The sequence below is a fragment of the Pleurodeles waltl genome, chromosome 3_1 (assembly GCF_031143425.1).
Source record: "Pleurodeles waltl isolate 20211129_DDA chromosome 3_1, aPleWal1.hap1.20221129, whole genome shotgun sequence".
Classification (NCBI taxonomy): Eukaryota; Metazoa; Chordata; class Amphibia; order Caudata; family Salamandridae; genus Pleurodeles; species Pleurodeles waltl.
In genome coordinates this window covers 1785659465-1785680885 of record NC_090440.1, presented here as the reverse complement: position 1 = coordinate 1785680885, position 21421 = coordinate 1785659465, and the positions used below count along the sequence as shown (strand labels likewise).

General features: G+C 43.8%; 1 protein-coding gene across 11 annotated transcripts in view; it reads right to left on the bottom strand.

Moving 5' to 3' along the window:
• Positions 1–21421, bottom strand: part of ANKRD44 (ankyrin repeat domain 44) — a 618040-nt gene that overhangs the window by 144767 nt on the left and 451852 nt on the right. For all 11 annotated transcript variants that reach the window (XM_069225839.1, XM_069225843.1, XM_069225840.1 and 8 more), the window contains one exon: positions 1913–2114. In XM_069225839.1, coding sequence (XP_069081940.1) covers positions 1913–2114 — 202 coding nt within the window. The remainder of the gene's footprint in view (positions 1–1912; positions 2115–21421) is intronic.

Sequence of the window (21421 nt, the reverse complement as noted above, 5' to 3'; positions counted from 1 at the left end):
GAATGCAGCCGCCATTTCTCTTCATTTTCTTTTTTTCTGCATTTTGCTCAGCCAAGGCACCATTGCCCATGTTTTTCTTGTATACTATATTTTGATCATTCCAGTATACGTACTGCGGGGCAAAAAACAGTGTGGCTTTCTCGCGGAATATCCTTTCATTCCACACACCATCCGAAGAGGGGCAGATCAGCATGTGTGTAGATGGTCTTCCTTGGAAGGCCCACTGTATGGACATGTGCCAGAGGGGCTACAACCTTTTGTTTCGTACAGATGACTGGATCTGTTCGAACTTGCTCATGCTGAGGAGATCACAGCTCCTATGGGCGTGACCTCCTCGGCCCAGCAAAGGTGCCTCGAGGCCCTCCCCTGGGTGACGAGGAAAGCGTCACCAATTGACACTCTCCCCGGGCGCTTCAGGTTTAAGCCCTGAAGCGCCCAGGGCGAGTGTCAATCAGTGACACTTCGCCACAGAGTGGGATGGGGTCAGCAGTCTCACTGACCCCATTCCACTCTGTGACGAGGCTGGGACTGCTGCAGCCAATGAGGGAAGGCAGCAGTCCCAACCCTCCTGGGACCTGGAGGCTAAAGGTAAGTGTGTGCATGTGTGTGTATGTATGTGTGTTATGTTTTAGATTGAATGTTTGGTGCGCGCGTGCATTTTTGAGTGTTATGAGTGTTGTTAATGGATGTGCATGCGTGCGTGTGTGTGTGTGAAAGAATGAATGTGTGTGATCTTGTAAAATGAATGTTTGGTGGGTGCGTGCATGTTTGAATGGAATGAGTGTTGTTAATGGATGTGCGTGCGTGCATGTGTGTGTGTGTGTGAAAGAATGAATGTGTGTGATCTTGTAAAATGAATGTTTGGTGTGTGCGTGCATGTTTGAATGGAATGAGTGTTGTTAGTGGATGAGCGTGCGTGTCTGTGTGAAAGAATGAGTGTGTGTGTGTGTGTGTGTGTGTGTGTGTCGCCCACCCCCCTCCCAAAACTGCCGGCCGCCACTGCATAACACACCTTAACATGTGGAATCATTCCTGGGAAGAAAACTGACATAGGCAATACAGTCTTTGGGACATCTTACTAACATAACATTCTCCTCAGACATCATGTCTTTTATATTCTTACTCTGACACTTTAATTCAGGGTGGACAGGTTCTCTGGGGCAGTCGTCTGTGACTTGAATGCAGTACCGTGCTCGCAAATACATTTGCGTTTGTTGTGGGCAATCAACTGGCTCTATTTCCGCAAGGGCCTGTGTTTTGCAAGCCTTACTTCTATCAGTTTAAAGTGTTGACGAGGAGCACAATCTTCCCGCTAAAATCACTTCATGTGTGGAATATAAGTGCCACTTACTCCTCAGAGGCTTCTCCAGAGCAACTGATGATTTGGTGAACACGACACCATTTCTGCCTCTAACTATGTCCGTAGATCCAACATATCACTGCGGCATTCTTTCCGGGTTTGGTCAGATCATGCCTTGCCAGCTTGAGAGCTCGGTACCAGTTTCCACGTCACAGAGAGCCAAACATAAGAATGTTGCATGGTACATACGAACCGCTGTCACAAAGAGTCTTTGTTTCTCACCTCGTCTTTCCAGTTCTGTGCCCCCAGTTATTGTTTGAAGATCCTCTTCCTTCGTTAATGATTCATAAGTTCTTTAAAGTTAGTAAACGGGGTGATTTATTTGTGGTGGACTTCTGGCAGAAGTCTCTTCGTCGCTTCACTTCAGAGGATGCCTCCAGCGCTCATTAAAAAAAGCAATTAAAGGCCCTCCCTTTCATAAGTCACACCTACATTAGCTTTATAACGCCGAGAAACCTTATGTGTTTGAGTTATACAAAACAAAATACAAAAAACCTCACGAAAACAGCAGGAGGGATTATTTCCGCACACATTAAACTCACTAGCGTGTACCTGCAGCATGAAGAGGCGTTCTCTTGGTCACATTGTCCTTGACCAGGATTGATGCTCCGTGACTGAGGAGGGCTTCCACACACTCCGCGTGCCCTCTGAAGGCTGCCAGGTCCAGGGCCGTGCGTCCTTGTTCATCCTTCATATCCAGATCCACCTGAGACTGGAGCAGAACCTCCAGTGCTTCGTGGTGCCCATTGTAGGCCTACAATACACAAACACACCACACACGTGAAACAATTCCAAGCAAAGCATCAATCTCCAAAGGTCTAGTTTAATTAATGTGCTCTCTCCTTCCTAAATGCTGAGTAGTTTATACTAAAATGCAGCTCATAAAAGGAGAGCAAATTCACTATCTTATTTAAGCACAGTGAAAAGTACCATGTGGTATTTCATTTTGTACAACTCACCGGGTCGCCTTGGTCGAGTGCCATGAATATCACAGGAGCAGCTCCAGGTCTGAATATGATAAAGCAGAATACTGCAAACAGACTCAACCTACAACATCAACATTACTCTAGTATCTGAAGCATACTGAGGCTGAAGGAAACGGGTTGTAAGATGAAACAATGCAGGTAAAAACATTGCATGCCTTTACAACGCATTTTTTACCCCACACTTTTCTTTTTTGCAGGCATATGTTTTACTTCACATGCCATTACCACACATTATCAGTCTAGCTAAGGTAAGTATTAGTAAGGTAAGTTAAAAAAAGTATGTTTATATATATTTATTTTTTATCTTTTTGGGGGGCAGACACCCCCCCCCCATGCCTACCTCGAATGCATGGTAAAGGCATGCGTGGTAAAGACCTATACATGGTGAAAATGTGTGCGGTACTAAAAGTAATTGTAAATGTACTGCAATGTCAAAGACTGTTTCCCGGGCAAATGGGGAGACTCGGTACCCCAGGGCAGTTGTTGAAGGAGTGTTGAGTCAAGTTCATTTGGGGTGAGCAGAAGTGGGGCGTGATGGGCCATTCAGGCGGCAAAACGTGTTTTAAGAAGTTTAATAAATACTAAAACTTTGGTTGTGGTTTTAATGTCAATCTGAAATGAGTTTCACAGGTATGTAGGAAGATTCACAAGGACTGAGCCCTGTTTGTTTGTGGCTGGTTAGTGTCATAACAGTGTTAGTGATGGTGCAGTGGCCTTTAATGAGTGTTAGAACTCTACTGGGTAGGTAAGGTTTTACTGTCTAGAGTCTTCAAACTGGGTGGCAGCCGCAAGGTGACTTCAGGGGTGTGCCGGGATCTGGCCAAGGGAAGCACTTATTACACCATATATCATGCTTTGTACAGGCTGTGTTTTTAGTGAAAGAAAACAGGGTGACAGTAAGCCACTCCATAATGGGCTATCTCTTTTTCACCCAGGTCCAGGCTGGAATTAGGTTAAAAACAGAAGGGGATCGAGGGCTCCAAATACCCCTTAAATTTCCTTGTCCATTTCTAATAAAGTATCACTCTGCAGAACTTTTACACTTTTAGAGCATTTGCATGATGGCAACCATGTATTTAAGTGCATTTAAAAAGGAAAGCTGAACATGATGGCCATATTTGAATTGCTAAATATTTTCAAAGCAAATAATTTTATAGAATTATTATGAGAAAATATGTTTGACATTCTGTGGGCACTGATTTTTTTTTTAACATGAGTGTGGTATTAAAAGTGTGAAGATCATTGGCCTAGTCTATAGGTGTATGAGAACGACTGATGCATAGGTACTCATCTGGCATAGAGAGGGCATTGGTAAAAAATGTTCTCATAGGTGTAAATCTGTCGCCAGTCAGGGTGGTTTCGACAAGCTGCAGAATATGAAGGTCAACTTAACATGTAGAGTTACACAGTCCAAGGCAGAGGACAGCCAAGGTTTGGAAGGTGGTTGAAGTTGCTGGGAGGGACGTGTAGCTTTTGCTTACTGAGCAGTTCTGGGGTTCTGGGTGCCATTACAGAGTCCTCTCCCTCTCTTGATAGGTGTGACCAGGGATTCAAAGAGGAAAGTGATGGACACATGCTGGAAAGTGATATTTGATGTATTGGTACATTTTATGACAAAATGAAATTTTCAGTTACGATTTTGCCTACCTAGTTTTAGTTCTGGGTAAAAACAACTTTAGTTGACAAGGCTTCATGTCACATCAACCCACGCACAGCATATCAAAAGGGGCGTAAAATCAACCATCTTAAGGCATTGGCTTCGTGAACTGTCCATCACATTTTAGATCAGCCCACAGCATTTTGTGAGTATTGACCGTAACTTTTATACTGGTGACAAGCAAACCTATTCCACCAACCAGGAGACGTTTCATGATTGCCCTGAGGTCCCTTTCTGAGGACGGTGATGGCAGTGCCCCCCTCCCCACAAAGAAACCTAAATACTGCCGCTCCTAGTACCACTTCTGCGGTCATGCAGCCTCTGACTGCTGGTGCCAGCCTGCACAGAATGGATGACATTCCAAAATGGCCACCAGACATGCACATAGTGGGACACTGCCTGTAGCTCCTGACGCCATGTTTATTCCAAGCACATCAAGCAGTTGTCCGGCTGGCAGTTTATCCTCCAGGTAGAACGTAACATTAGAAAGCAAAATACTAGATGAGTTTAAGCCACTACAAAATATGTGTTTAAAAAAGAAAGAATGCAACGTATGATTTCTGTATCCTTTTGCAAAAGCAGCAAGAGAACCTACAAGCTTTGGGACAGCCAATATGTAAATGCAAACACAGTAGGTCTGTCTTTTAATTAAAACTGCAAGCCAGAACTATTAGCTTTTAGCTACTTTTCTTCTTCATTTTTCTAACCTAAGGTTGGTATCTAATGGTTCTCCTTTAGCTCACCAGAGCCAGCTCTCTCATCTGACCTGCTACACCTACTGTCCTGTAGAACAGCATAAACTACTTGAGACCCCCCCCCTGTAAAGTACATGGAGGGGGCCCCTCCCTGCCCCACCACCTACCACTTTTGCTGATTGGGGCCCCCTGCAGCATGGGGGCTTATGGTACACCACTGGTCCTGCGTGACCAATTAACAGCGTCACCAGCATTTGCACATAAGCGAGGGCTTACCCACCCTGAGATTTACCGATCCGCCTGCATTTCTAATTCATGTCAATATATTTTATGTGCTTAATTTCTAAAGGTTTGACTTTTTTCCAGCCACGTAGCTTTAAGTTGCATCGGTGGAGTTTATATTTCAGTTTTCAATGCTACATTATCTTTCTATATTAGCCACATATTTTCTTCGAGTATCTTGTCCTTCTCCAGCAAGGTTGCCTCTACAGGTTCTCCCTGTACTCGTGAGAAGAGGCTCTCCGCATGACTGGCTACAGTCCGCTCTTCTTCTCCTCTTCTTCTCCTCACCCTCCCTCCACTGGTTGGCTTTTTACTATGAACCGCTCCGCATCCTCAGTAGGGCAGGCTTGCCTACTCAAAGGTGTTGCGCCTTCCTTCATGTCATCATTGCGCTGACTTCGGTTTTAGTTGAAACGCGTTTGATGATTTGTTCTGCTCAGGGTCCTTTTCATGATCCTCTTACCGTCGAATGTAATTGCCTTATATTTTCCGTTGGTTCTGCTTAGATCTGGGTTGCATTTAATTTAATGGTCCTTGGTTTCTCTGATTTTCAAAATTATTTTTGAATTCTTAATTTAAGCTACATGTTTCCTTTGTCGGGCTTTTTGCTTTTCTTCACTTGTCTCATCTCCCTGTTTTCACAGGAGGTGGATCCCTCATTTAAAATCCTCTGCCCCTCTTTCTCTTCCTACATTCCCGTTCAGCAATTTAAAGACTGGAAAATAAAAAACAGATGGAAGGAATGTTTCATTGAATCTCAGCCACTGGTAGATAGTCACGAACATTTTCAAGTTCATCATGGCTTTTTGCTTGCTGTTTCACCACATGCAGCCACATATAGTATGCTAATCAATTTTGCTCCCCTACTTCACGAAAGGTCAGCCCAGACCAAACCCTCCACCCCGAAAAGGGCAGTCCACTCCCCTAAAAAACGACACCACATCCAAAGTTCTAATCCATGTTTCCTCTACATTGGAACGTGAGGTCCCAGACATGGTCCAGCTTTGTTAAGTCCAGACAGCGTAGCTTGTGTTCTTGTCCAGCTTGTGCGGCAGGGCAGCGGTGAGACCTACGTCTCAGGGTTCACGTATGCCCAATACGATAATTTGCTTTCTTATATAAGTAAAATTAGGAAAAGACGTAGCTCTTCCTATTCCTCATGAATCGCTGAGGCCTAGGACAAGCAGTGAGGAATCTGTAGCATTCTTCATGAGTTAGTTATCGTTGATACCAGGCAGCAGTAACACGTAATTCATTGTGCGACTCCCCTCTGAGGCCAGCTCCTGTTGTTTAAAACAAGGTTCCAAATAATAGGGATAAGATGGTAATAAAGGTTCACATCAATCTTCCTGGTAATCTTATCGTAAATTGTTCCTAAGCTTTCTTTCTCTCAGATATGAAGACTTTCCATCCTCTGCTTCCTCCATCAAACTGGATCCTAACTGCACCACTTCTATCCTGTATCAGTCCTCAAACAAGTACTCTTAGTCTGATAGCCATTAATGACCATCCTCCTGACAGCCTCTTTTAAGCCTGGAATAGGATAAGCCGCTTTCAAGCGCACCACTGTCTCCTCCCTTTCCAAACAAAACCTACCCTGGTTACCAACTCGATGTTCACTCTCTCTTACTACTTCCAGTCCGGGCAGAAAAACTTGCGTCTATTCTTAGTACAAAATAGATGACCTTGAATCCACAGAGATTTTAAGTGGCTTTCTGCTAGGATTAAATCCCTACAGAGGCACTGGTTGATCTTAAAATGACATCAGATGGCGCCACTGCCCATGTGCTGGTTCTTCTGCACCTGTCAGCCACATTGGACACAATCAACCAAAACATTCTGCAAAATATTTTCAATGATATTGGCATTCATGGTACTGCAGTGCCAAATTCCAAGTTGTTTTCTTCTGATCATGTACAGGCAGTTTCATTCCCTAACTGTTAATCTCAATCAGGACCTTTGACTTGTTGGTTTCCTTTGGGGGTTGTTAAGGCTCCTTGTCATTTTTGCAAGTACTCTGATGTGACTCACATTTCGCCTGTGAGACTACTTTAGATCTTTGCACAGGAGAGAATGTTTAGTGTTTTCAGTGCCACATAGTATGAACAGGATTCAAATTAACATTCATCTTGTTTACTCACCACATTTCACCATGGCTTTTACTGTTTACCTGCTTGTCTTGTGAATGTTGTATGTGCATGGTTGTGCAGAAAGTTCCTGTGATAACTAGAGTGGTAGCTTCTTGTGAAACCATCACTGAAATGTAGGGGCTATTACTAAGTTGAAGGAAAATGCGTTGTCAGCTAGTAATGGAAGTTAGGAGATGAAGAGAGTAGGGCTGGAGGCCAAGAGCTACATCCTCATTGTCTGTGACTCTGAATAAGTTCTGCACGTGCAGTTCGGGGGGCTCCTCTCGGGCTTACTCAGGCTCCTAAGGCCCTAAACAGTGTTTCAGTAAACCACCATCCCCTTAAAAGTTGGAGAGCTTCTGGTTGAGAATAGTTTACTGTGATACGTTTTGGCAGCAAGGAGGTAACATATTTTAATTTTCTTCTTAACTGAGATGAAAGACAATTCAGGGTCAGAGAGAAAGTGGGGATGGACTGAAGTATGTGGGGAAGTGTTTGAAAGCAACCACAATCTACGCCTAGACCACTGTAGCGTGAGAGATTCTCACCTTGACCCTAAAATTAAGGGGCATCCAGGGCCAGAAAGGCCTTTGGTTTCCACCGAGTATTTCCATGGTGGGCTTGAGCCCTGAGAGGCTGCTTTGAAAGTTCAGGGCAACTTCTAGTCAGGGACATCTTAAGGATTTACGGAGCCCTGGGCCAAAAGTAATTTGTGGGCCCCTGGTCCAAATTCTAAATATGTTTACATCTCACATTTAAGGATATTGTTTTCAATATGTGCGGCATCCCTCTATATTATTGCAAATAATCTTTGTGCCCCCCACCAATTTTTCATATGCGAGGTTCTCTTTTAATCTAAAATAAACTTTGTTTATGGATGTTGCTTGGTGCTGACAAACAAACCTTTTTTTCAAAATGTCTCTTACAGACTCTCAGACATCACCCACGTTGAAAATAAACTACAGAAAAACGGTATTTAAACCAATATTTTTAAGAAACATTCATGATAACCAGGGCAAGACTCTCTGCAGAACAGAGCAGGCTCTGTCAGGGGACCCCCTGAAAGGCAGGCCCAGTTGCCCATGCCTTAAAGCGTCTCTGCTTCTAGTGCCTCTGTAACTTGCCCCAACTCCCCGGCATTAACTGCAGCGACACGGCAAGGCTTCGTGACAGCAGCAGCTCACTGTTATGGGTGAAAGGGCTATGCCCTCCTTAGTTTCCCCCTAATTATTTCAACAATAGCTTTTATAACATCCAGTTTAAACAAGCATTTGCAATGCAACAGGTCTCGCATTATGTCGGGTTAGAGCTATTAGCGTTGTAAACTCCTAACCGGACTTTTCTTGCCACATTAAATGAAAAAAAAAATGAGCGTGCTTGCACTGTGTAAAACACAGCACGATCGCGCTGTGAAATAAATATAAAAAGTAGTCCAGAAACCATACTGAAAACATGGAGCCTCGAATGTTTCCAGTAGTTTACCGGTGCTCTCGAGAAAGGCTAAACACCGGAAAAGGCATGACGTATGCATGCCTTTCACGAATGAAAACAAGCGGATTTTAAAAGGCAAGACCACGAACCAATGAAAGTGACTGACATAACATGGGCGTGGGTAAAATCCCCTTAAAGAGAGATTAGAAGAGGGACAGAGCGCTTTGCGCTCGCCCCTAAAGATGCCATAAAGCCAGCTGCCTATACAAACTTCACCAACCTCGTACACACTCCACGTGTTCTTTGAAGCGTCTGCGCAGCCATCTCGCCTGGCTATCATCAATCAAAACCTGCTGTGCTGAGGAGCTCACAAATCTGAAGTCTGTGAGGTCATGAGTCAGATAAAGCCACACCTATCGGCACTACACTCTGTTCACTAAGGTCGTGCTTGGGAAGTTAATCCTGGGTGCTCCAGGTTTAAGCCCTGAAGCGCCTGGTGCCACACGTCAATCAGTACACTAAGTCATATCATCCCACCTTTTCACTTGTAGTCACGGTGCGACGACTTGTGAAAGGGTGGGGCTAAGGTTTCAGGTGGGAAGTCGAAGACTGGCGCCGGGGCAGTGTGTAGTCTTTTGGCGCCAGTTTTGCTTGACCCATTCTACACACAACAGCTCTCAGAATTACGGTTCAGTACCAATAGTGCGACAGACTGCTTTCTGTGCGCCAGCTTTTAACCCCATATTACTAAGGGTAGATGTTTGGGGAAAGCATTCTGCAACTGAAAAAGAAGATTGGTATAGGTGAAATTGATGCATATATTAATTGTGTTGCAATGACCATGCACAGTACTTATTTTTGATTGGAGAGAGCTGATAAATAATGCAGCCCTGCCAAGTGCCACGCATTTTGTGTTAGAATAATGCATATCAGGTCATTTTTCCACATTACTGCAATGCCTGGATTGTAACGCAAAAGAACCATGTCCTGAAGAGCGGTAAAACCTTCTTGTTCAGGTTTCTCACTTTTCTAGGTAAGCTCTGAGCAGTGTTTATCAAAGGCCACAAGGTGGCGATGGTGTACAATGAGAGGTATAGGATTCTCGATATATCACAATATTTCTATTGTTCCCTCGTCTTCAGCGCTTGATTTTGCCAGGGAGAAAGTGTCACTTGTAGTCGTTGAAAAGTCATTTATAATTACACTGAAATTATGAACGTCACACATAGCAGTCTGAAACCTTGGCCGCTATGTTCACATGCTGCTTTCTTTTGTTGTGCGAATAGTAACAGCGTTTGAATTTTTTTAATCTTAAGTTCGGACTTCCTTGGCAAGCCTTTAGAAATGCCTGTAAAACCCAATGCACTTCAATTTTTTTAATTGTGCTGGGAAATCCACCAACAACGCCATTTAAAAAAAAAAAGTTCTCTGGGAAAGACCGCCTGTTTATTACTTTTCTGCTTGCTCCGAAAAAGTTATGGTTTTATCTTGCGCCCTACCACTTTCAGACTTCACAAGCCGCCACTGCTTCATGAGAGAGAGAAAGAAAGGGAGCAATGGGGACTGTTAGACTTTTCATCCTTTGCGTGGTCTCGCTTAACTTTTTGCCTCTGTTACCCAGGTTGTTGATGTGTGCTGGACTCTGATTTTACAGTTTTTGTTACTCTGGGCACTTTACCGCTGCTAACCAGTGCTAAAGTGCAAGCGCTCCTTTACAAAATATGTATGTAATTGGCTTATCCATGAATGGCATATTTGATTTATTAGTAAGTCCCTAGTACAGTGCACTAGAGGTGCCCAGGGCCTGTAAATCAAATGCCACTAGTGGGCCTGCAGCACTGGTTGTACCTCCCACATAAGTAGCTCTGTAATCATGTCTCAGACCTGCCACTGCAGTGTCTCTGTGTGCAGTTTTAACTGTAAATTCGACTTGGCAAGTGTACCCACTTGCCAGGCCTAAACCTTCCCTTTTCTTACAAGTAAGGCACACCTAAGCTAGGCCCTAGGTAGCCCCAAGGGCAGGGGGCAGTGTATGGTTAAGGTAGGACATATAATAATGTGGTTTATATGTCCTGACAGTGAAATATTGCTAAATTCGTTTTTCACTGTTGCAAGGCCTGTCCCTCTCATAGGTTAACATGGGGGCTACCTTTAAATCTGCTTGAAGTGTAGATTCCCTTTGGGAGTGGATGGACATGTGGAGTATGGGGTCTCTGAGCTCACAACTTAAAAATACATCTTTTGGTAAAGTTGATTTTAAGATTGTGTGTTTGAAAATGCCACTTTTAGAAAGTGGGCATTTTCTTGCTTATACTGTTTCTGTGACTCTGCCTGTTTGTGGATTCCCTGTCTGGGTCAGTTGGGCTGGTTGCACCTCACACTAGACAGTGACACAAAAGGAGCTGGGGTGTAGCCTGCATATCCTGATGAGCCATCTGTGCTAGGAGGGAGGGGAGGAGTGGTCACTCACACCTGAAAGGGCTGTGCCTGACCTCACACAATGCAGTCTCCAACTCCCTGGTGAGTGTCTGGGGCCTGGCCTGGGCAAGGCAGGATTTCACATTCAAAAGAGACTTTACTTTGAAGTAGGCCTACTTCAAAGGAGAAATTGGGTATGAGAAGGGCACCCAAAACCACAGACTTTAGATCACTTCTGGGCATCAAGAGGAACCTCTGCCTGGAGAAGAGCTGAGGAGAAGTGCTGCCCTGCCTGTGCTTTGTGGAGCTATCCTGCAGTTGCTGGTTCTGCCAGAGTAAAAGGGCAAAGACTGGACTTTGTGTGCCTTCCATCTTGTGAAGAAATCTCCAAAGGCTTGATTTAGACCTTGCCTCCTGTTGTTTGAAGTCTCAGGGACAGCAAAGACTTCTCTCTGCCAGCACCTGGAGTCTCTGGAGAGACTCCTACTCTGCCCTGTGGTGCCCATCCAGTTCCTGGGACCCTGAAAGGAGAAGCTGGCAGTATAAAGACAAGGAAATCCACGCACAGAGCGCCGTGCGGGGAAAAGATTGACGAAACTCTGATTCGCGGTTGAAGAAACGACGCGCCGCCGGCTCCGCAGCTGAGAAACAACGCTCGCAGGAAACGCGACCGAAGAATCAACGCACAGAGCAGGAGAAACGACGTGCAGCATCGCTGACGGAGGCTGGGAGAACACAACCTGCGCTGCGGGGTTTTCGGATCATCGTGCGGTTGGATCCCGACTCGAGTACCGCTGTGAGTGGAAAAACAACGCAAGGCCTGCCCGGACCGAGAGTGCTGACCGGATCGACACATCGCTCTCCTGCGGAGAGAAGAAACAACGCGCCCGACCTGGCAAAAGGAAAAACGACGCAAGGTCCCGCTCTTGAGTGGAATCAAAACCTCGCAAGCCCTTTCTGATGCACACTCGCCCATGCGGGGTTATTTTTGGCGCGCACCAGGTACATTTTCACGGTAGCAGCGCTAGTGTGCGTTTAAAACTACTTAAAGACTCTTTTTGCATTTTTTGTAATAACTTGACTTGTGTATTGTGAATTTTTGTCGTTTTGGTCTTGTTTTGTTTAGATAAATATTTCCTATTTTTCTAAACTGGTGTTGTGTCATTATTAGTGTTTCCATTGAGTTACTGTGTGTGTTTTGGTACAAATACTTTACACCTAGCACTCTGAAGTTAAACCTACTGCTCTGCCAAGCTACCAAGGGGGTAAGCAGGGGCTAGCTGAGGGTGATTCTCTTTTACCCGGACTAAAGTGAGGGTCCTTGCTTGAACATGGGGTAACCTGACTGTCAACCAAAGACCCCATTTCTAACAGGGACGATAGAGCGAATGCGATCAGAAAAGGAGAACAGAGAGAATGGACGAATGGAAAGAGACAGATAGAGCAAGGAGGTGAAGGGAGAAGGGCTGGCTTGAGCGATTTTGCCAGGGGCTACATTTGGTTCCCCAATCCTGCCTTTAGATTATCCTAGTTAGGCAGTAGGATGCTGTGCAATACAAAGTTGGTCAGTTTCAGAGAGGAATTGTATTAACACCACCAGTAAATGAGCTATAAGCATGTAAATGGTTTAGGGTTTTATTATCCCGCTAAATAGTGCAAAAAGGAGTAGGACAAGTCTGGGTTTTGACCTATGTGTTATAGTTTTGTCCATTTCTAAAAATTAATAAATTGGGGAACGCTTTACATTCTCTGCAGGACTAGACAGTATAATGAATTCCAAGCACAACACTGTATAGTTTGTAAAGAATGAGGTCTTTCCCTGACTCTAGGCAAATATAAAATACATTAGGTATTGACATAATCGCTTCTTGTATGGATGAGAAGAAATAATGGCTGGTAAAATATGTCCATTATAGTTCACTTGTACACATTAGCACACAGATTCAAAGAGTTTGGATAGGGTGAACCTCAGGTAACACCTCGGGTTCCAGATTGGGCTGGAAACTGGAGATGGGATCTTACTCTCAGACCTTCAAAGCATTCATGACAGGGCTGGACGGGTAGTCACTGCCTCAAGCGTAACTCCCACAGGCCTTCGGTTATGATTGATGGAGGCAGTATAGCTCTGTGGACCCATTCTTTCTATCAGAAACTCAGGAGAAATACTCAAGGCTCCTATTCAAATAGTAAAACGCTTTGGTTTTACATTTGATTGAAGGTTTCTGATGCAGCCTCACATTTCAGCAGTCACTGCTGCTGGCTTTTGTGACTGGAACAGCGTAGAAAAAACAATATCAATACTTTTCCCTGGCTGGCAGAACTACTTCTGTTACTGCCCAGGTAGGCTCCAGACTATCTTGTCCTGCCCTAGTATTATGAAATCCAAAAGGATCAATGAATTGGCATACCTCTTAATGGGAAAAGAAAGATGTTTATGAAGGAAGAAAGAATTTGACAAGATTTGAAATGACTTTTCAGGGTTTCAGGGCAGTATGTTTCTTGCCAACGTGGCTGGTAGGAATGCCTGACTGTTATGAGTGTAACACAATGGTTGTTTGGTGGTAAGGGTGCTTATTAGTTCTGGAATAAAATTAGGCAGGTGCAACCTTGTTATACCAATTCTTATACACATGTGAGGGAAGATATGTAAAAAATGCTTAATGTTTGAGCCAGTGGTGAAACACTTAAGCAGTTCAGATTCAAATTCGGTACATTTCAATTTAGTAGGTTTACTGATCATGCACAGGGGGGAGGTCGCACCATACATTCCAGCAAAAGCCTCCCATTGTATTCTGGTAAATGCAGTTCATGATAATTTCAGTAACTCAAAAGTATGGAAGTGTTCACCATCAGTTGATGCTGCCAGTGCTGGTGTTTCTGTGAATTCCCGAAGATCCAGCCTTACTGATCCTGCTTGTGCCATGGGTATGTGAATGTGTGTCAGTGTGGTAGTTTGATAACGAAATGGCGTGTTAATGTGGTGGTTTTCCTATGTGATGGTGATGATGTGGTGCAATATGTCATGGATGTCGATGTGAAGAAGTTCACGTAGTCGGTTTAGCTTCAATGCTTGGAGACTTGGTGATGATGAACAGTCAGGTATACAGTCCTGAAGCTGGCTGGGCAACATGTGCAATTCTATTTTCTTTTTAAATATAGGACATTGAGGATGTGATGACATTGCTAAAAGTGGATCTTTTTATTCAGAGACTGCAGTATGGGTGCACAGGTTAACCACAATGGTCTTGGCATGGTGGTGTGCCTGCGGGCGGAAGGCTGGATGAAACAAAGACTGTGCACCTGCTGATGCAGCTAAGAATAACTCGCGCTCTAGATGCAGAAGAAAGGAGCCTGCGGGCCACTCACAAAGCTTTGTTAAGAAACAGCTGCAATTACTTTACCTCAGCCTGCCCACGAAAATGTACAGATTTGAATATGTAAAGGAAGTTCAAACTTTAGCGAAAACTACAAGCAGCTCAACTTTTTAAAGGTAGTTGAGGGCTGCAGAAGTGGTACCTTCACAGAGATTAATAGTGAAACTATCTGTGCAAGGTCTAGTAAGGGCTAATGTTAATGATGTAAGTTGGTTCAAGAGATGAAGTAGGAAGGAGGTTCAGGTAAAGCGGGAGGCTGAAAAAGAGAAGAGAGTGGGGGTACAGGCACAGTGGACTCTTTCCTCTTACTGTGCCTACGAGCACTTGAGCTAAGAGTATCACGTTTGAACAGGATTTTACTGAGGTGTTTGTGCTTGAGCACCCGTGATGAGATGTTGTTGTTACAAGTATGGCATGGAGAACTGAGAGGAGTACTGGAGTTAGAGCAAAGAATGGTGAGGTGGCTTTGGGTGCTTTGGTAAGGAAAGGGAAATGGGTAAAAAATGAGGTTTCTGATAAATTGGCCAATCCAGAGAAACCACAGAGGAGAAATGGTCTTGCAAAGCCCCCTTGCACACAATAGAGCTAATGAACCTTTTAAAATTTCCAGCTGTCCCAAAAGTGCCAATATAGGTGCTAAAGAAGGTATCAGTGCAAAACCGCAGAGATGGGACATTGATGACATTTGGAGTGCTAATGTGCTACCACTTGATAGAGTAAGTATGCCAAGAAAGGAGACGGCTACTTACCGGACACTGTGCCCAGTCCATATTGACAGTGAAGTGTTCTGAGATGCTGCACTGGGCGGGTTTCTTAGCGGCTGTGCCACCTGGGCCAAACTGGCGTCTCCATGCTTGCAGCTGCCCAGAAGTGTGTTACACAAACTCTTTAAAATGCTGGGTGTGTATGGTGGCACCAAGACCATGAAATGCAGTGCGCATCAGGAAATTGTAAACCTGGGCTGCGTGGGTGCTGGACCCCACGTCTTTTGTATTCCTTCACTTGTGCTCTATTATCCAGGGCACCCTTCCACATCCTCAACAACTTTCTATACACCTTTTCAGGCAAGTCTGGTGTGTTGCAAATGAGTAGAACTTAAGAACAATTAATAGGGTAATAAAGGATAGAAACTGACTACCATAATTTCTTCAAGAACGGGGGGTGTGGTCAAGCCATGCCAACTAGCTATCTTCAGGGTGGTGGATATCCGTAGAATGTTAACAGATGTTCCTAATCCAAGATGGGACAGAGTTATTTTATGCGATGTCAGTTTCTGTCAATCCCATAAATAAGGAGGAAATTCCAAAAGCAGGATGCATCACAACACATTTTCCCCTTATTTTTCCTGATGGTCTTCACCCCATCCTTCTTATCTTGTCCCTGATGTTTTGCTTCTAGATGTTGTGAGCTTTTGGAATTCTATGTCTGGATTCTGCTGATTATTTTCTCATTGCTAATGGCAGGAAGGAGTTTGGTGCCTTGTTGATTTCTTGAAATCCTATATCCACCTAACTAGGACCGTCTTAAGGAAACACATGAAGCATTTTGTGTATACTATCCAATTGCAGGGTGGCACCGTGGCTACAGGTAGGTGTTGGCGTTTCTTTGGCAATGAATAAGGTGACTAAAGAGACCTTGTCAGTGTCCACTCCTTGACTGATGCTCACATTTAAAATATGTAAACACTAGTTCCAAATGACACAGATGGTATGAATAACAGCCTGCCAAGAGAATGACTTGATCATCACTAATGTTTTTCACCCCAGTGAAGGAATTTATAATTTGACGGGAAAAAATGTATGGCGTGGCGGACTTCAGGTGACATTCCACATGAAAGATAAAAGAAAATTCATAACTTGTGGATTCCTTATTACAGAAACAGAGGTATGGGCAGGCTTAGGGATTCCTACATTACCACCATATCAAAGCAATTGATTAAACACTAAAGCCCAGACAGACACCTTTCTTAGGCCTCTTCATTTACATTATTTACATTAACTGCTGACTTAGCTCCATTTATTGCTTCCATGCTTAAAATGTTATCATTCTATATAAAACTCACCTTTGTGGATCAGTCACTTGTGTTTTACAATTTCTGTAATGTCTGCCACAGTCAAGGACTTGGTGACCCCTGCTTTCTAAATAAGACCTACCTAGCTTAAGAAAGGTCTTATTAGTTATTTTGTAAATTATTTGTAGGACTAACACAGGGAAACTGCATCTGCTCTTTGTTTGTTGTATCTGTATTCTTTACTTATTTCTAGATTAGAGTTTTCCATTATTTCCAGCCTCTGCAATTTTCTTTTGGGTCAAGTCCAGCACACCTTGTTCCTGAAGAACAAAAGATGTTGGATCTGATGTTTTGCATTAATTCTAGCACATATGTCATATATCTTCATTTTGTAGTACCTGGTTTTAACATTTGATTCAAGTGTGTGGTCAGCTCCCTTTCTTAATGGGGACGGGTTCAGACCCTTGTTAAAAGTACTGTGCAATCCAGAGAGCAAATTATACACACAATATATACCAACAGCATGGGCTATGCAGTTTACCGGATGCGTATATTGGGCATCATTCTCAATTTCGGAAATTAAAATAGTGATTCATATGTTAATTGTAGAGGATTCCTCTGTCCGAGGTGGGCAACTCAAAAATGTTTATTGTTTGTCTTCACAATTTGTGACATGTACTACCTGGCAGGAATTGTGTGGGTAAAAAACCCCTGAGGTGTGCTGTTTGCCACATTAATTATTATCCCAATTCAGTACAATAGGGAGTTTGTGTCCAATGCAGGGATGTGGAATTCCTATCGCCTGACGCCCGGGACATCTTGTTTGGGGTCAAGGGCAACAAGTTTTTATGTTTACTTTGTCCTTGGGACAAGTAGGCCCAACCCCCTGCAGCACAAACCCTTTAGCTGCCTGTTTACAGAGAGTTGAACTCTCTGCAGTTGAGGTAATGTGTTTCCTAAAGATAATGCTGTTCGAACTTGTATTTATGGTTCATTATTTGAAAGCCTTCATTATTAGGGTGCGTGCTGTAAATAAATGTTTTAAGGTCACACTTCACTACTGACGTTGGTTCCAGTACAAAAAAAAAAAACGTGTACACACATGTTTGAAAAGTTTAGGCTAAGAGGCTAAGTATAATGCTCCCAGAATGCTCTCTGATTATATGCAAATGAAGTGTCATTTAGTAAAATGTGTTGATGCATGCAAGTATTTCCCAAAAATATTTCTAATGGAAAATCAGTGTAACCATTTTCAACACGATTATGGGAAGCATGAAAATAAACAAACACTGACAAAGCCAACTGATCTGACATATTTTTATAAGTCTTTTAGTTTGATCAATGCGTGTCTTGTTTTGACATGGCTTTTGTAACACTTTATTGTTGTGGGAGCTACCAGGCCCTCAACATTGTAACAAACATTGGCAAAACCCCCCCAAAAAGTTTTTGAACTCTTAAAGCACACGTTGCCACCAGCGGCATAACAAAGGCCCCGCAGCCGCCCTCCAGGGGGCCCCGTCAGCACAGCACCTGCCCTGAGTGAGTCTGGAGAGGGGGCTCCTCCATGTTCTTTTCAAAGGGGCACCCTCCAGTTTCGTTACGTCACTGATTGCCACTGTAGTTCCTGACACTGAACAAAACTACTTTGTGTGGCAATATGCTCCTTGTGGAAGAGCAGAATGCGATCACTCACAGTAAAGCCAGCCGAAAGAGAGAGAAATAGAAGTTTAATAAAAACAAAATGTCTTTGTTAACACCAGACCTAATTAGGGACCAAGACCCACATGTAGGTAGCTTTTTGCATGTCGCAAATAGCGACTTTCACTGTTTGCGACGTGCAAAAAGCACATTGCGATGCACAAACCCAGTTTTGCGATTCAGTAACCTGGTTACCGAATCACAAAACGGGTTTGCGACTCGCAATTAGTAAGGGGTGTTCCCTTCCTAATTGCAACTCGCAGTGCAATGTAGGATTGTTTTGTGACCGCGAACGCGGGCGCAAACCAATCGCAGTTTGCACCCATTTCAAATGGGTGCTAACACTTTCGCAAAAGGGAAGGGATCCCCATGGGACCCCTTTCCCATTGTGAATGTCACTGTAAAAAAAATTTCAGAGAAAGCAGTGGTCCTGTGGACCACTGCCTGCTCTGAAAAAAATGAAACGAAAACGTTTCATTTTTCGTTTTTGTTATGCATCTCGTTTTCCTTTAAGGAAAACGGGCTGCATTACAAAAAAATAAAGCAGTCACAGACATGGTGGTCTGCTGTCTCCAGCAGGCCACCATTCGTGAGGGGGGTCGCAAATTGCGACCCACCTCATGATTATTCATGATGTGGGCATTTGCGAAGCCCTTGCGAATCACAGATGGTGTCAAGGACACCATCCTACATTCGGATTTGCGACTCGCAATTTGCAGGTCACAAATCTGAACCTACCTACTTGTGGCCCCAAATTCTTAAAGAAAGTCACAAAAGTGCACCCATGGTATATGTCGTACCCCTATAAAATATTTGTGAACTGTATTTTAGCGTGGGTAAATACGATGTGTAGATTTGCTCATGTGAAAATCTATTGAGTATTTGCAAGTTCATTTTCCCTCCAGCCACTTTCTTCCCAACCCTGGAAGAAGTTCTAATTCTGCCATTGTCAGGAGTAAATGTCCAACCTTTCTTATTATGGGAAAATATTAGAGAGAAGCTGGTAAAAATCTTTAAAACATGCAGGTTAGTAGGTTTGCAGACTCAAAGGCATTCCAGCCCGGGAACTATTGCTTACTGCTTCCTCCAGCCCCAGTATGCAGATCTGCAGAAAGGTGGCAAAATAAGGAAATTGCTACAGTAGGGATTGAAACTCCAAGTATTCAAGCCCTACTATGGTAGTAGCCCTGGCATAATCAGAGAGGCTATTAATTGCTGCCATAATTTGTCGCCACACTACATGGCACCAAAGGGACAAGTAGATCTTTTTACAGGACAAGTAGATTTGAGAAGCAACCTGTCCCCTGGACAAGTAGATATTTTAATAAATTCCACACCCCTGCCAATGTGAGATTTGTCCCGAGCTGGAAAAAGGACACTAGGGTCTGATTTACATGTCGGCGGAGGGGAATACTCTGTCACAAACGTGACGGATATGGTGTCCGTCATATTATCATCCCATCATAATCTATGGAGATCGTAATACAGCAAACGGAATATCCGCCATGTTTGTGATGGAGTATTCCATCCACGAGATCGAAATCAGGCCCTTAATGTTTTTGAGAAACACTCTCGGATTTTTGTCCTGTTAAGGTGTAGGCTTAATCATGTGGAACCCAATGCAAAGTGCTTCTCTTCCAGTTGCCCCATCTTTCTTTACCTTTTGTAGCAAATTTGATAATGTGCTGAAACCAGTGCTTAATTTGTAAATAAAAAGGTGCCGGTGCTCAAAGCCCTCCTCTTAAACACGCGGCTGCTGCACTTAAATGTGTGAACACGGAATACTGAGGCGGCATAAACCTGAAGCCATCTTGGGCCTCTTCAATCCATACAAAGCCACTCCCTGCCCCTTCAGCTTACTCTTGCAGCTTTCTATTTTCTCCCTTTGTGACGCTTTTTCGTTTTTCTGCTCATCCGTCTTTCCGATATGTGTCTTTTGCTCGCAGCAAATGCATGAGGCAGAAGAATAAGCCCGGGCTCTCAAAAATAAGTGCCGGTGCTCCGCACCAGAAACAACAAGCACAAATTAACACTGGCTGAAACTAGTTTGATGTATTTGCGACAGAGTGCTGATTCATAGGCTACATTGCCGTAACAGAAAATAAGATCTTTAGGCTGGAAGACTAGCAGCCCCTCCCAGGCCCTGCAATTTAATGTTTAGGACACCAATTCAATATTCAGGAGGATGCAATATTTCAGTACTGAAAAATGACCTTGAGCCGACCAGTGATTTTTTTATGCGAATCCTGTACACACAGAACCATAATTACTGTGTGTTTCCCTCAGCCATGTTGTGTTATGCAGGCCGCACAGCTTCAATAACGTTTTACACACCCTCAGGTAAGCCTGTTGTGTTACAAGGGGGTAGAATTGAAGAACAATCTGTGGAACTCAGACAGGGAAAAGATGCTAGAGTTGTGTGAGAGAAGACCTGTCACCTCTCCTGTTCTCTACCAGGGTCTGTGGCAGCTGAATGCAACAGATAGCCTGACAGCCGTCATCTGTTCTTTGAGTGGGGAGGCTATTCATCGCCCCCCCACTCGCCTTCCACTTGTGCACAGAAATGGCTGGGAGTGCACTGTCAAGTGTCTGATGAGCTGTACTACCCCCTTTGACTCAGAAAAACCTTCTTAATGTAAATACTCTTTTTAAAGTTAATTCAAATTCTAACAAAACCACAATCCACAGCCTTTCAAGTGGACAACAGAAGAAAAGCAACTGGCACCCGCATGAAAAAGACAAAATTACACAAGGAAGAAACTCTATTACCAATTTGTTTCTGTGCCTTAAGCAAAATTACTGATTATTGGGAGACAACCAAAATGTGCTTCTTCTTAAAAATAGATTGGTTCATTGTCAGCCCGTAGCATAGTCTCATTTCGGTGAAACGAAAACTAAAATAACTGTGACAAAGTACTGCTGTCATTTTATTAATTGTCTCAAAATTACCAACTGTGCGGACAGCTGCTAATGGCCGACAGCTTGGAGATTTAGTTAACAGCTGATTAATAAACCAAAGTCCTGGTCTGGGAGCTACTGTTAGAAGAATAGTAAGAATGTCTGCAATGGGACAAGTTTGTGGCCTAGGGAGGGAATCCTTGCCTAGCGCAGATCTATAGTCCATCACTCTTATCACTTTCTTGCAGGACAAAGTCATTATTTTCTGTGGACGGCTCAATCCCACCCAAGGTTGCCACTGGAGAAGACGCTTTGTCAACAGCGCTGAATTGTCACCAGTGGCCAGGGCTTGACTGTTTTTTCCCCATTTACCTCTTATGACATTACCAAGGACTGGGTGCGAGACTTAGTTTACCACTGAAAACCTAAAACCAAGGACATGTCTTTGAAATAATTTGCTGCTAAGATTAGCTGCGATCCCT